The sequence below is a fragment of the Canis aureus genome, chromosome 35 (genome assembly GCF_053574225.1).
Source record: "Canis aureus isolate CA01 chromosome 35, VMU_Caureus_v.1.0, whole genome shotgun sequence".
NCBI lineage: Eukaryota > Metazoa > Chordata > Mammalia > Carnivora > Canidae > Canis > Canis aureus.
In genome coordinates, this window is record NC_135645.1 from 18,287,041 (window position 1) to 18,302,116 (window position 15,076).

Below are 15,076 nucleotides of genomic sequence, written 5' to 3' on the forward strand. Positions count from 1 at the left end.
TGGAAAAAGGCCATTACTACGTTCTATCAAAGCAGGGAGGGTGGTAGGTGGGGGTGATGCTCCATCATTAATAAAACCTTTTTTTTTTTTTTTTTTTTTGCAGTTTGAAACATCTATACTAATGGAAAATCAGATAATAACCAGATACTATCAGAAAGGGATCTATAAATTTGTGACTTTTTCAGATACTCTGAAAAACCAAAAGAAAATTATGAAAATGTGAGATAGAACTCATAAGATCTCTTGGGACTTCTTTTTCTTTTCTTTTTTCACCTAGAATGATCATCTGTTTCTCTTGGGGGAGGTCTGGAAGATTAGAACTGCCAATACTCAGTGAATTTTTTGTGGCTACAAACAACACATTTTCTACGATAAAAGGGGTTAAAATGCTTATTTAGAAATCTCGGAGAACACTGATGAGAACTGGCATTTCTCACTGCTCATGCACTATGTTGGCGTGTTCTAAACAAAGCAGACCCAGAGAGTCTAATTCTGACAGGGCTATACAAAGGGGGGAAGGGCAGAAACACAGGACAGAGCAGAGGTTTACTGTTGCTTAAAGCCTACAGAAAAGCCACACTCCCAGTTTCATGCATGTGCCTTCCTTAGAAATTATTAAAACTAAAACAACCCCCACACCAATCTTTTTTCAGGGAGAGGTTTTCAAAGGACTGTTTCAACTTTTCTTGCTCCCAGAGAAGATTGGCGGAATCACCTCTCACAGCATCAGCCGTTTCTAATGGAAGCATCAGACACCTTTCTGCTGGAGAGTCTTAATGCCTGCTTTATTCCCCAGGGACTGCATACTGTCTGCAGTGAGGCCTGCTCCTCCCTGTGACTAGACCCACAGGGCAATAGTTGTTCCAGAAAATAGAGAGCATTAGTCCTCAACTCAGTGGCCACTTTTTAAGGAAATCTTGCATTTGAAAATACCATTTGACAATAATGAATATGAGAATTATGTCACTGTTTAGTGTAAGCAAGACTAATGTGAACTGTTTTGGACTTTTACAATATTCGAAAGGAAATACATTAAGAATTATAAAAATCTCATCTTAAATAATCTCGAGGTGGGACGCCTGTGTGACTCATGCTCAGGGCATGATCCCGGGGTTCTGGGATCGAGTCGAGTCCCACATGGGGCTCCCTGCATGGAGCCTGCTTCTCCCTCTGCCTCTCTGTGTCTCTTATGAATAAATAAAATCTTAAAAAAAAAAAGTCTCAAGGAATTTAGCAACACGAGAAATAATTACCTCTCTCCTACTTTGTGATGACCTAGTGCCTCAGAATTAACCAGATTTTAAAGCACTGTAACTTCCAAGGGAAAAAAAAATACATTATTCTACTAACAGAAATGCAAATATTTATGAATAAACCAAATACTCCCAACGCATGGAATTTGCAAACCTTTAAACATACTTGTGAAAAAAATATAAAAATGCACTTATTTCCATTCAACGTATTCTTTTCAAATTGGGTTAATAAGAAATCTCGAAGGATTTTTAAAATAGTACAACTGCATATGCAGATACTTTCCTCACCAATATAAAGTACTGAATCTCCCAACCAACAAAATGTTTTATATTAAGAGTCTTCGGAATAACATTAAAAATGAAGTAATTCTTATTGATTTTATCTTGATGTATGCTATTGCTTGATACTGCATTTCAACACATAATTAATTACTGAATATTCTCTGTAGCAGGGGAATAGTCAATCTAACATTTTTATCTTGCAGCAATAGAACATGGTTTAAACAAAAAAGGTTAGAGGCAGAAACATAATTGTATTTACCCTACATTTTTGAGCTGTCCTCTTATTTTATAAATATATATACATAACCTTTAGAAATATTAAATAAAATATGTACAGTAAGTCAAATGGGCAAAATGTAAACATGCTTATATAATATCCATTGTAAACCTGAGTTGGAAAAATGTGTCCTGGCAATATTAATGTCACACCACTAATACATGATGGGCCTCAATTCAAACTCAGACCTATGTCTAAAGTCTACATACACTGTACTGTAGCTAAAATATGAATGACAGTGTCACTCACACAACCACGGTAACGGCAGGAATCATGTGACACACTGGATTTCTATTCTCTTACTGTGCTCACTAAGACTGTAGTGAGCACTAGATGAATACTCGAGAATAAGCAGGCGGCGGTTTGTGTCGACCCCGGAAAACCTACCGCACTCGGGGTCTGTGCAGTGTGCTGACAGTGCTCACAGGTACTTACCCAAGGAGAGAATCTTCCTTTGGCTTTGTCTTCTTGAACTTCTTGCTCCCACTGGTCCCACTCTGGTTAAATGTCCAGCTTTCTTCATTCCAACACCCTTCATGGTCAGAGGAGTTTCCTTTTCCTGAGCTTCGTTTCCCTAAGGAAATTTAAGACAAAGAATGCAGTTGGTACACTGGGATGAGGCTGTTTTACAAATGATGTTGTTGACTCCTCAGGTATCATCTGCATGACGCTACTGGTAACTATTTCAACTTCAAAGTCCTTTAAGTGATTCATGATGAACCACCTTTAATAATACAACATGCAAAAAAGTGTCCAGCCTCTGAGGTCAGGTATCTTATCATAACTCAAGGGGCAGAGTGTGCACTGTGTGACTCCAGATACAGACTAACTAGTACCAGCTTTTCCATTAGAGAATCAGACTAAGCTGTGGAAGCCCTTGGCTGGTGGGCACTATTAATTCTAATTCCCCCCAAGACTTTACTGGAATGATGTCCCTGGAGAACTATGTACTCCCAAGGATCTTCACTCAGGGCTTGTTAAGATCCAGTATTCACACATCTCTAAGTTGGAATTCAGCTTGGCAAGAGGTAGTTCCCTAGCCAGATGCTATATTTTAAAACAGATGAATTTATATAAAACACTCTATGAAATAAAGGTATACACATGAACTGGTTTAGTGTTTTAAAGAGCCCTTCACTTCAATTCTAGTTTTGAGTACCTAATGGAGAAGGCTAGATAAGTTATTTGCTTTTGGAGCCTATAGGTCAACATTCTGCTGAATATATTTGCATGATTCAGAAAATTCTTTCCATCAGTTTTAAAAACCAGACTAAGAGCTCCAAACATGCAATGCTGATCCTTCAAAACAAGAAGCCAGCCCATATCAAGGGAAAAGAAAAAAAAAAAAAAAAAAAAGCTTGATTTATTTTGAACATATATCCTGAGAACTACCTACAAGAAGAATACAAAATCTCCTCAATGGTGCTAGAAAACATGTAGTTAAAATAACAAACCATAAAGAACTGTACAAATGTAAAATATTGTTTTGATACCATCTCGTTCTTTATGGTGGTTCTTCACAATGAGTCTAAAGGAGAAACCTGCTAGGTTTTCATATTCTTTTCATATTTGTAGAAGTTGCTTACCTCTGTCAACATTAGCTCGCAGAGAGGTGAGCATGCCTTCAGACACCAGGGTTTTATAAAGAGCACCTTTGCAAGACCTCTCAGATTTCCGGGAACCACAAGTCTCTATTTTTCTGTGACAGTCACTTTCCTCAGGCTTGGCCTGTCCTGATAGGCTGGGTGGTAATGCCTCCTCTGTGGGCGTCAATGGTTCTGCTTTTATACCCTCTGGCACCTCACCAGAAATGTTCTTGCTGGCAGAAATATTAATGAAATCTGGAGGTCTTGACTCTTTGGTGGTGTCTGAGGATTTCTCCTTGGACATTTTCTTCTCTCTTGATTTCACTTTTTTCTTTGGTGGCTTGGCATCCAAAATGCTTCCCTTGCCACTTGAGGATGTGCGGACCTTCTTGCGAGGGGTTTCTCCAAGTTTCTCAATGCCCCAGTCTCCCTTTGCAACGGCTTCAATGGTGTACATGACACTCTCAATGTCGGACTCTGAAGACTGCCTCTTTTTGCAAGTCTTCTTGGGTGTGGATTTATCATTTCCATGTCGATCCATTTTGCTTTTCTTCTTTTTCTTTTTTAGCTTCTCTGGTTTGTTTAATGCTGTGGGATCTTCAATGATCATAATTCCATGAGGATGGCACATGTGATCCTTCCTACTGGGAACATCACTTATTATGATCTTGCTACTGGCAGAATAGGAAAAATCAGGGAAGTGACTACATTTTTGATCTTCCTCTAGTTCTTCCTTCTTAATTTCTTTGGAATCTTCCATTTTTATATCCATTATATCATCCATTCGCAGCTCCTCAAAATTTCTTAGTTCCTTAGAATCTCTGACATTTTCCTTAGCTGGTCTTTCAAATTCTGCTGCCTTCTGTAACCTGGCTTCATCTGTTTTCTCCATTTTTATTTCTCTTTGTTCCTTTCCCTTCTCCAATTCTTTAATTCTTCCACCATCTGATTCTTTTGCCTTCATTAGCTTTGAGTCCTCCATTTTAACCCCCTCTGATGCCAGACACATCTAAACGGTTCAAACAAAAATGGGAGAATAACAAAAAGAGCCTTATTATTCTATACTTGAAATTAGCTTAAAGTTTTCATCAAGTCTATCCCTCTTGAAGTGCCTGGGTGGCTTAGTCGTTAGGTGTCTACCTTTGGCTCAAGTCATGATCTCGGAGTCCTAGGATGGAGCCCTGTATCAGGTTCTCCACTCAGTGAGGAGTCTGCTTCTCCCTTTGGCCCTCCCCGTCTCATGTTCTCTCTCTCTGACAGTCTCTCTCAAATAAATAAAATCGCTTTAAAAAAATAAAGTCTATCCCTTTTAAAAAACAATCAAGACAAACTTTACAATAATTGGTACACTTCTGCCAAACTAATTTAAATGACTCAAATTAATCAAAAGCTTGAGGCATTATGACATATTCATTAAACTTCAGACAAGCATATACCCGAATTCTCATTTTCCAGCTTCGTCAGAAGCTTTTTCTGTGAAAACACAAATTTTGTAGGAGGAAGATGGGCTCCGGAGCTGGAAGACCCAAGTTTGAGTCTTAGTTTTGCTACCTGCTTAACTTTGTGGCCTAGAATGAGAATGAGACATTTTACCCCTCACTCTTCTGTTTTCTTTGTGAAATAAAAAGGATGAAAATAAAAGTTGTCTTAGAGAATTCTGTGAGGTCTACAGGAGACAATGTACTGATGGCAATACTGACTAAACGAGGATCCCCAGACTGTTCACACGTTTGCCTTTTCTTTTTTCTTGGGGAAATGAGAAAAACAGCAACATTTTTTACCTATCCACTTGAAATTAGAAATGAGAACATGACTCATTAAATAACTACAGAAGCTTTTGGTTAATGAAAAAGACGTTACAGTCCTCAGATACTGACAGATAACCTGAGGATCACAAAAGTGCTTAACACTAAGCGGTGGTGGTTTTTTTTTTTTTTCCAGACTCATTTGATGGCACACTTGATCTGATCTGAACTTACTCGCCTGCAAATTCTGACCAGAACTAATGTGAAATTGTTTAACATCTTAATTCAGCATACATAATGGGACTATTCATATGCTTTTGCTATCAGAATCTTCATGCATTTGCATTATGCCCTGGGGGAATTAGCTGCATAGTGTAAGATGCATATACTATATCATTTTCCTAAAATCTGAAAAATTCTGAATACCAAAACACATCTGGCAGCAATTCGGCTATGTTTCTAAACTCCCCAAATTTCACGCATAGGACCTTAAAGGAAACTCTTGCCATCTTCCTGTCCAGTTCCTAGGCACCTCAAAACTCCTATCTAAAGCTGTTTTCTGAAAGGGGAAATTGCAGCTTACCGTAAAATTTATTTTCAACACCTGGATTTTCATTCATAAACATTCCCTGCAAGGCTCTTAAGTGCTGGGCTCATGACCCTAAAGATAAAAAGACCACCAGACCACCATGTGGGCTTAGACTTAGTTTGTGGCAACATGGCTAAATGCACCCAGAAGGTTGGAATGATTGGTAAATATGGGACTCTTTATTGTTTCCTTCCTCAAAAAATGGTAAGGAAAACTGAAATAAGCCAGCAGGCTCAGTGCACTCGTTCTTTCTGTGGCAAGATCAAGGTGAAAAGATGAGAGGTGGAGATTGGCTCCTGCATGAACCTGGTAGCTGATATGCCTGGACCTACACCAGCCCTTCTGCCGCCACAGTAACATCTGCCATTACCAGTCTGAAGGGACTGAAAGTCCAGCAGCAGAAGCTCCACCACATGAAACACTGCTAGCCTATAATAAATGGGTTAATTTACATAACAACAGCAACAAAAATACAAAGATCAATAAGTTACCCTCAATGCCTTTGAGGATTCATCAAGAGGCTGACGATGATGATTATTAGGCCAAGGGCAGCACAGGAGTTCTTAGCCATTACTCATTTTACCTATTTTGTATTAGCAACTTAGATGAAAAAGTGTACTGGGCTTTCTGAGCACTGAAATCAAGCCCATGAGTAAGGAAATTGATACTTAAAAATAAAAAAAAAATCACCAGTTTATCAAACGTCAAATGATCAGCAATGTTAGCGTCTATAAAACTCGTTTTTTAAACAGATGAGACATTCAATTAAATATCAGATCCTCTTTTACCACATTTTTCCCCTTACTACTTTCAATACATCTCAAATCTTTCTGTGAGAATTATAATTGGTAACTCTGAGAAGAAAGTGGAGAACGGGGAGAGGAGGCAGATCGTGTAAGTTTTTTTTAAAAAAATGAATATGAAAAGAGCACTCAGCCCTTCAGATCATTCACGGGAAAGACTTGAAGTACTAGCGATTCATGATGGAGCTATCTTTTTTGGGAAATCCTGTAAGTTAACTTTTAGGCCTCAGCAAATAGCTATGAAGACGGAGAACTTCCCTTTAGTAAATCTTACTAGAGGTAAGATCCAAGCAAAATGTTCTTTTAATTCTAGAACACTGATATATTTAATCTTCCCTGCATGTTTTACTTTCACTGGATAACTCGCTGTTTTTGTGTCAATTTTGAAATAATTTTAATTTTCCTTTCTCTATTATCATAGCCCTTCGTGAAGAACCACCCCACCTGGGGACAGAGACTATGCTAGTTCTGGAAAGAAGACCTGAAAGGCATCCTCCTCAAGGTAAATTTTATGGTTTTGTCAGCCACTATCATATCACTCTGGTGACCTTTAATAAGTCATCCCAGGAACTGTGTCCCAGATGGGCGCTAGTTTTTATAGTGGTACGCCAACAGTTTGTATTTGCATAGGTTCATCTGAGCAAACCTAATAATACTTTGCAAACTCCATTCTCTGCTTCAATATATTTCAAAATGATTCTCCTCATCACCCCTGATAGAATTCTACAGCTAGGAATGAAATGGAACAAATGCAGACATTCACTCTGGGGACATATTCTAGGAAATAGCATAATATTTCTTGTGGAGGTAATTACACCAGGCACTAGTCATGCTTTACTTCCTTGTTTCAGGCTCTTAAAAGTTTTTTCCCCCCCACAAATAGAGTATGTTAATCCTAAATTATAAGAAAAACAATTATATTGCTGGAAGTAAAACTATAAAAATAAAACAAATAACTCTGAGTCAAAAAACTACAAATCATAAATCTCACCAACCAAAAGAGAAAATAAACACAAATCAGACTCTCATAGCTGGATGTCAGTCTAGGTTACCAAATTTAACATCCTTCCCTCATGCAGAAATTCATTTTACAACAATATCATCCAACTTTCTGCCCAAACACAGTGACCACAGTAGAGGGCAGTTTCCTCAGAAATCTTTAAAATTTTGAGGAAAATATTACTCTGTCAGTATTAGTTGTTCCCTAAAGTCACATAAAGTAATCCACTCTTTCATGTGAAAGACTTCTAAATCCTGGAAGACAGATGTATGTTCCCCTAAGTCTCTTCTCCTGGCATAATATCCCAATTCCCTTAACTGCTCATCAGATGGAAAAGCTTCTCGTCCTTTCAAAACTTGGGACTCTCTTATCTATGTGTAGTACTGATGTCCTGAAGCGAGAACTGGGCTTTATTGAAGTAAGCTGAGTTCAGGACCAAGTAACACAGTGCTTGCCTAAGGCCACACTTCGACTTGAATCCATATGGGGAAATAAAGGCTGAGAAATGGGGTAATACACGCTTCACTGGGTTGTCGTGACACAAAAGTGTAGACACTTTACATAAAAAGCTTCATGAGGGCCAGGGAATGTGAATTTACTAGTATCTTTCTTAGAGTAAGTTCCTAGCCTTCCGTACTACTCTAGATGAGAAGTGGGACTGCCAACTTGCCAGCTGAAAGGGACATAATTCATCTTCCAATGGGGCCCAAAGATGAAGAATTGCTCCCCTCCCATTAAAAAAAAAAAAAAAAAAAGATCAGGGTTCCTGTGTGCTGGAGTCCCGTAAGTATTCAACTCTTGGTTTTGGCTCAGGTTGTGATTTCAGGGTCCACGCTCAAAAGATAGTTTGCTTTCTCTCCCTCTGCACACTAACCCCTGCATGCACATGCACGTGTGCTCTCTCTCACTAAAATGAATAAATAAATCATTAAAAAAGAAAAAAGAAAGGGTCAAACTTCTGGCTTGTACTGGGTTTGTGGTCAATAAAAATCCCGGATTTCTTTACACATATAATATGATAATATGCTGGGAAACTTAGTCTCTCCTATTCTGTATTTCTTGTACATAGATGTGAGATTTTCCATTTTTCCTTATAAAGTTTGTCCTTTCAACCTCTGAACTACATTACTTTCCATCTCTGTGTTATGGACACATTTTTATAAGGCTGCTTTTTGTGTTTCCATCCAAATCTTTGATAATGTTGAAAAGGACATGGGTAAGGACAGAGCCTTCTGGCAGATTTCTAGAGGCCTTTCATCAGGTTTATTTGAACATTAATGAGCTTCAGCAATCAAAGAATGTTTTATAATCCAGTCTAAATTCCCCCCATTTTCTTCACAAAACGTGTGTGTCAAAAGTCTTGCTGGAATCAATACAGTATGCCAACATCATTCTTAGCCTATTTTATAATGATACCAACTGGAAAATGAAAATGGCTTGTATATTAGTCAGGGTCTAACTAGGCAGACAGAAACAACTTAAAGTGGGGATGCTTGGGTGGCTCAGCAGCTCAGTGTCTGCCTTTGGCTCAGGTCTTGATCCCCACATCCAGGATCGAGTCCCACATTAGGCTCCCCGTGAGGAGCCTGCTTCTCCCTTTGTCTATGTCTCTGCCTCTCTCTCTGTCTCTCATGAATAAATAAAATCTTAAAAAAAAACCCAAAAAACAACTTAAAGCACATCTAGCAGAGGGAATTTAATGCAAGGCACAGTTTGGTTACATAGGACACGAAGAACTATGATGCCCAAACAGGAGGTTGGTGAGGCAATCTAGGGATTAGCAACAGCAGGAACAAAGGGGGGGAAGATCCCCAGAGGAAGAAGGAACCATGGTCGGTCTAAATGGAGAGAACCGAATACGTGGAAGAGATGTTACCTCTGTTTTACCCCCAGCCATCCCCATCCCTTCCCACATCCTGGCTCCTCTCTTCCCCTCATTCCATATTTTCCCACCAGAGTCTCCCACTGGCTGAACCCAGCTGGAAATCAAGGGGACACAGGCACCCAGCCACCAGAGATACGAACCATCAAAACAGACTCTGGAATAGCACATCTGAAAAAAGAAGACCTTTTTGGGGGAAACTTTAATTCCCAGTTTTTATAATCTCTTCTATGATTTCAAACATTTTATTATTAGAAATAATTTTCAAAAGTCTCCAGGAGTTAAGAGTCCATATTTTCACATAAAACAAACAACTTGGGAATAGCTATGGATTTGGTGACTCTTAGAAGATGCCATCACATCACTCTTAGATATGAGCAAATTCTATATTGAGAAGCTATTTCAAAAGGCAGGGATTCTGGAACCAGACTGTCTGGGACTGCAGGCTGGCTCTTCCTGTGATTATGCTCATTTTCTATAAAGCTTTCTGTGCCTTAGTTTCCCCATCTATAAACCATGGATGTTAACAGTATTTCTCTTAGGAATACTAGGAGGTTCAATGAGCTGCACATGTATAGCACTTGAAATAGTGCTAGTAGAGAACAGGAATAAATGTATTCTGACAACCACCCCTCGGAGGCCTTGTGCCATACAGAATCAACATTAGCAAATAGCAGTAACAGTACTCGTCCTATGGATATCATTAGTAGCACGTCATGGCCCTGGTACGCTAAGTATTTTAATTTTTCCATTCTAGGGTTGAACGGTTCTGTAATTGGGAAAAAAACATATACAACAAAATTAGATGCAGGAGATCTTAAATCAGTTATTTTTCAAGAAGCTACTCTCATTAAACATATTTTTAAGCTCAGTTCTACTACTGGGTACAAACATCTACTTTCATCTACTTTTGAGAGAATCTATCAATTAACTGTCGTGAAACTTATTAAAGTGCATACAAGCTATATTCTGTTCACATGCATGGACATGCATACAGATTAGCACAGTGGACACAGAGAAACATAAATCAGAGTGAACTGAAGTGAATAAAACCACATTGTGGGAAGCACAGAATTAATGTCTGTTATTAATTAGTCAAGTTGCCCTTAATAGAGGGTTGGTTATTAATCAAGCCTCGAAACAAAATATGCCTTAGCAAATGACAATTTATTCTTCTATTATTATTTTAAATTGAACAATAACCTTCTTTAAAAGTGAGGACGTAATACGTCTGCAGGACACTTTCTGGATGGAATTCCCATGGCTGTATTCAAAGAAGTCAGAATGTTAATGTTTTAAATCAAAGGCCTGGCATAAATATTTGATATTTATTATCTATTCCCTCAGGCACTATATATATTTTTTTATAACTATAACTCAGAGGGGCACAAAATTGATCCTGTTCACCTTTGTATTCTCCTCCAAGGATATCGTAGTACCTTTCAAAAAGAAAGCATTCCACACATAATTGTTTTGTATTGAACGGTTCATTAATTCTGAGGTAACTGAGGATTCTAAAATGCATTCTGATTCATATCAGAGTTATCTTACAAATCTATTAAAAAAACAAAAACAAAAACAAACAAACCCACAATAATGCTAATTAGGACCAGCATTCACACTTCCTTACTTATGGTTCCCAAGATCAACAGTGAAAACTAATCACCGATAATTTAGCTTTACTTCTGATAACTGACACCTAACTGAAGTTCCTCACTGTTTTGTGTAGTCAGAATGGCCTGACAGTGACGTGTCGGAAGAAATGGTAACTCACCCCTAAAAGAAAAATGAAAACCAAGGACGCTGAAACTGAGGTTCTACAGGATGCACATATTGGACAGATGTATAAAAAATTATCCTCAAAAATGATTACAAAGAAAACTTTCAATAGGAACGTTGAAGGGGTGAGATGAAATGTGCAGTGGAGGGATTATTTCTTATGTTCCTGAGTTCAAGGAGACTACCATTTTCAGTTTAGGTAAGATCACAACATAGGCTCAGGGTTTGTTATTGGGGACTACAGAGACATAATAAATCTGTGCTAAGCAAGCTTTTATCTCTTTGAATCAAAGACATTTTAAAATGTATTTCTTTCTACAAATGTTAAGGTATCGATTCATTTCTTTAATGTGTTCTGCTATAAAAGACTTAGTGAAATGACCAGTGAAAAATAATTAATCATGTGTACTAGATAAGAATAATAGCACAGAAGTAGATGACCTTTAACTGGTACAAAGAAATGGATAAGTTGTTCCAAAATGTACCATATTATTTCACTCTTAATTATCTTTTGTCTTTCATTGTCTATTATAAAGGATCCAGCTAGATTAAAAACAAGGCAGTGCGAAAAAAGATCGACCGACACTAATCAAGAAGTTTCAATTTCAAAATCTCTGCCTTTTAGTACAAAATAAATGTTTTGCAGCCAAGGTACATTTATAGTCATTTTGTACTGGCTTATTATCTGCCAAAACAGTGTAGACATAACCCTAGGATGGCACTTAGCAGTGCTTTCCAAGATGTTTGCTTCTCCCATAATTAAATAAAACCAGAATGTTTTTGCCATAAACATACACTGGCTGATGGTTTCAGAGAATAAAGAATAGCAATGACGCTAGGAAAATTTAATTTTCTTTATTATAAAAGATAACTGGTCATAGAACAGTGAGTGGTCTAAGCATCTCTCAACATATTAAGCATATTAAGCAGTTTTTTATTTGGTTTACAGAAACACAGCCAGGTGGAAAGGTGGCTTAAGTGTTTCTTTCTCTTTACTATTTCTTCAGAGATTATACCATTTCTCAAGACTCCAGATGGGGTGGGGTGACCTTTGTTCCATAGGCCATTTACTAAAGTTTCCCCTAGAAGTGTTTAAGGAAGTCACTAGGAGAATTCCTGTATTTCAGTTCCTCCAAAAATAAGCCGAAGCGTTTGGGAATGAGATGGTAAGTTTTAGGACAGGAGTTTCATAAATATGACTCATATCTCTGCATAAAAAGTTACAGAAAGAAATACACCACTTTCAAAGAAAAGATCCCCTCGATTGTAAGTATTAGGATTCAGTTATAGGGAGTATAGGGAGGGGCAGGGGTAAGAGCTGTCCCCTGAGATTCTGGGCATCAGGGGGTTCCAACAGGATGGAGGGTACTACTGAGCATCAACACTATGTCAGGACAGAGAGAAAATGAAAATAAGTCACTTCAATCAAACACCACCTATAACTGGCAGTGGTGGGGAATGCTAATGTGCCTGGAGGGATCTGGAGGGATGGCATTTCCTAATTTTTTCAATGTGGTATATAATCTCTATAATTTCTTTACAGATTTTATTTATTTATTCATGAGAGACACAGAGAGAGAGAGAGGCAGAGACACAGACAGAGGGAGAAGCAGGCTCCCAGCAAGGAGCCCAATATGGGACTCAATCCCAGGACCCCAGGATCACATCCTGAGCCAAAGGCAGACGTTCAACCGCCGAGCCACCCAGGCATCCCTATAATCTCTGTAATTTTATTATAATTCAGCTTTTCTTAAAATGAGCCAACATTTTTCCTAAGACCTAATTTTTACAGACACTAGAAAATAAATTCACCTTTACCTATGTCTTTGGTTTTATTTTTTTTTATTTTTTATTTTTTTATTTTTTAAATTTTTTATTTATTTATGATAGTCAGAGAGAGAGAGAGAGGCAGAGACATAGGTAGAGGGAGAAGCAGGCTCCATGCACCGGGAGCCCGACGTGGGATTCGATCCCGGGTCTCCAGGATCGCGCCCTGGGCCAAAGGCAGGCGCCAAGCCGCTGCGCCGCCCAGGGATCCCTATGTCTTTGGTTTTAATTAGAAGTGGTTTTTCCAAGTTTTAATGCAAGAAAAACCATGGAGTCAGGCCTCTGAAAATGTCAATATCCTCTTTTAATAAATAGGGTTCAAGACAACTTTACCAATTCCCTTGGAACCACCATATCTACAATCTTGACTTTTTTTTTTTTTACACACGATGAGTAAGTATATCTGTAGAGACCAAGCACCTGTTCTTCAACCTGACCTTAATATATTACTAGTTTCATAAATTGAGATAAAGCAAAATAGAATACTGACCACAGACCAAATGCAGCAATCCTATGTGACTATTTTCTACCTTTCTTTCTTCTGTGCTCTGAGAACACGAGCCTCTGCTTTCCAAACTTGACGATTTACCTTGACAACTGCCCTTACTTACTGACTCTTTCAGTAGTGGATTTCTTCAGTTGTCCCTACCCTCAGCATCTTTCATGTCTTTTCTGCTAATAGGGCTCTTTGTTCACAAACATCCAGGCTTCTAGAAGCAGTGCTCTGGGCTGCTATTCTTCTTCCATCATTCAGGTTCAGAGCTGGGGTCATCTCCAGCTCCCCTTTCCCTTTGCCTCTCACATCGACCCAATCATGGATCCAACTACATCCCCCACAACCTCCCTGGTGTCTGTCTTTACCTCCTGTTCCCACTGCCAGCCCATCCCTTCCCAATCCTGGCTCTTGTCTTCTTACACCTGGCTGTCCTCAGAAGTTCTCTACTCCATTCTATACACAGCTGCCAGGGAAGTCTGCCTTCTGCTTGCCTTTACCCCAAATCGTCACTATCTTCAAGCACAAGTTTTCTTGCTTCACACTGAACAGTCTCCCAATCTGACCATGGCCACACTCCACCTTCCATACATCTCCTACACACACAGCCCCTACTCCTGCCTGTCTGATTTAGTTGGTGTCATCCACCCATCTTTATCCCTTTATCCCTCTGCTGTACCTCTCCCATCTCTCCATGTAATCATGCAGGTCACAATCTGCACTGTATACGGGAGCTTAGGTACAAAAGAGGTAGAGGCACAAAGTTAAGTGGATACTGGCAGTGACTGCTGGCCTCAGAAGGGAAAGGCTCTGACCAATTGTTCTCATGTAAGAAGGCTGGACCAGTGTCTCCAGATTCTACAAATCTTCATGAGAAGTCAGACATACATATGTATTTGAAATCTCTACTTTTAAAATATTAACCACTAAATTCAAATGTAAAATGCGACACAGGTCAACAAATTGTGGGCTGAAAAAAGCATCTCTACAAGTTAAATGTGGCCCCAAAGGCTGCTAGTTTCAACCCCTGGATTCTAATACTCCTTCCTCAAGAACCAACTTTGTGCTCTGTCTCTGGGCTCGGTTTCCACAACACTTTTGCTATTATTAATTCCTCTCTTTCTGGGCTTCACACATTCACTTTGTGTATCATTCATCACTCAAGTAGAGCTTTGTCATTTCACTGCACAGTTCCCCGTGAAACCATTTGCACATTTATTTCTCAACCCTTAAATTTTTATATCTTATCTCTCTGCAACTGGAGAATAAGTTCTTGGAGGACAGGAGTCGTACACCATAATTTCCTCACAATTTCTTCCAAAGTATATTCACAAACAGGCACTTACTTATTTAAGGGTGTAAGATGTATCTTGGCAGTTTCAAAAGTACAGACACTTTTTAAAAAGGAAATATCAGCTCCATTTCTTTGACAGTAGTCTTGAAAAATCTGTCATCTTATTCAGCCATACACATATGTGTAGGAGTAAGCTGTCTTCCATAGAGCCTTCTATAATACGCAAAGTCCTATAACAAGCAACTTGCAGAGTCTTTCACATTCAT

At 38.8% G+C, this 15,076-nt stretch overlaps 1 protein-coding gene across 9 annotated transcripts in view; it reads right to left on the reverse strand.

Annotated features, from left to right (window-relative positions):
* The window catches only part of BBX (BBX high mobility group box domain containing), a 268,097-nt gene that overhangs the window by 31,491 nt on the left and 221,530 nt on the right, over nucleotides 1-15,076 (reverse strand). For all 9 annotated transcript variants that reach the window (XM_077883898.1, XM_077883900.1, XM_077883899.1 and 6 more), the window contains 2 exons: nucleotides 3,399-4,407; nucleotides 2,248-2,386 (listed from right to left, as the gene is read on the reverse strand). In XM_077883898.1, the coding sequence (XP_077740024.1) occupies nucleotides 2,248-2,386; nucleotides 3,399-4,407 (1,148 nt within the window). The remainder of the gene's footprint in view (nucleotides 1-2,247; nucleotides 2,387-3,398; nucleotides 4,408-15,076) is intronic.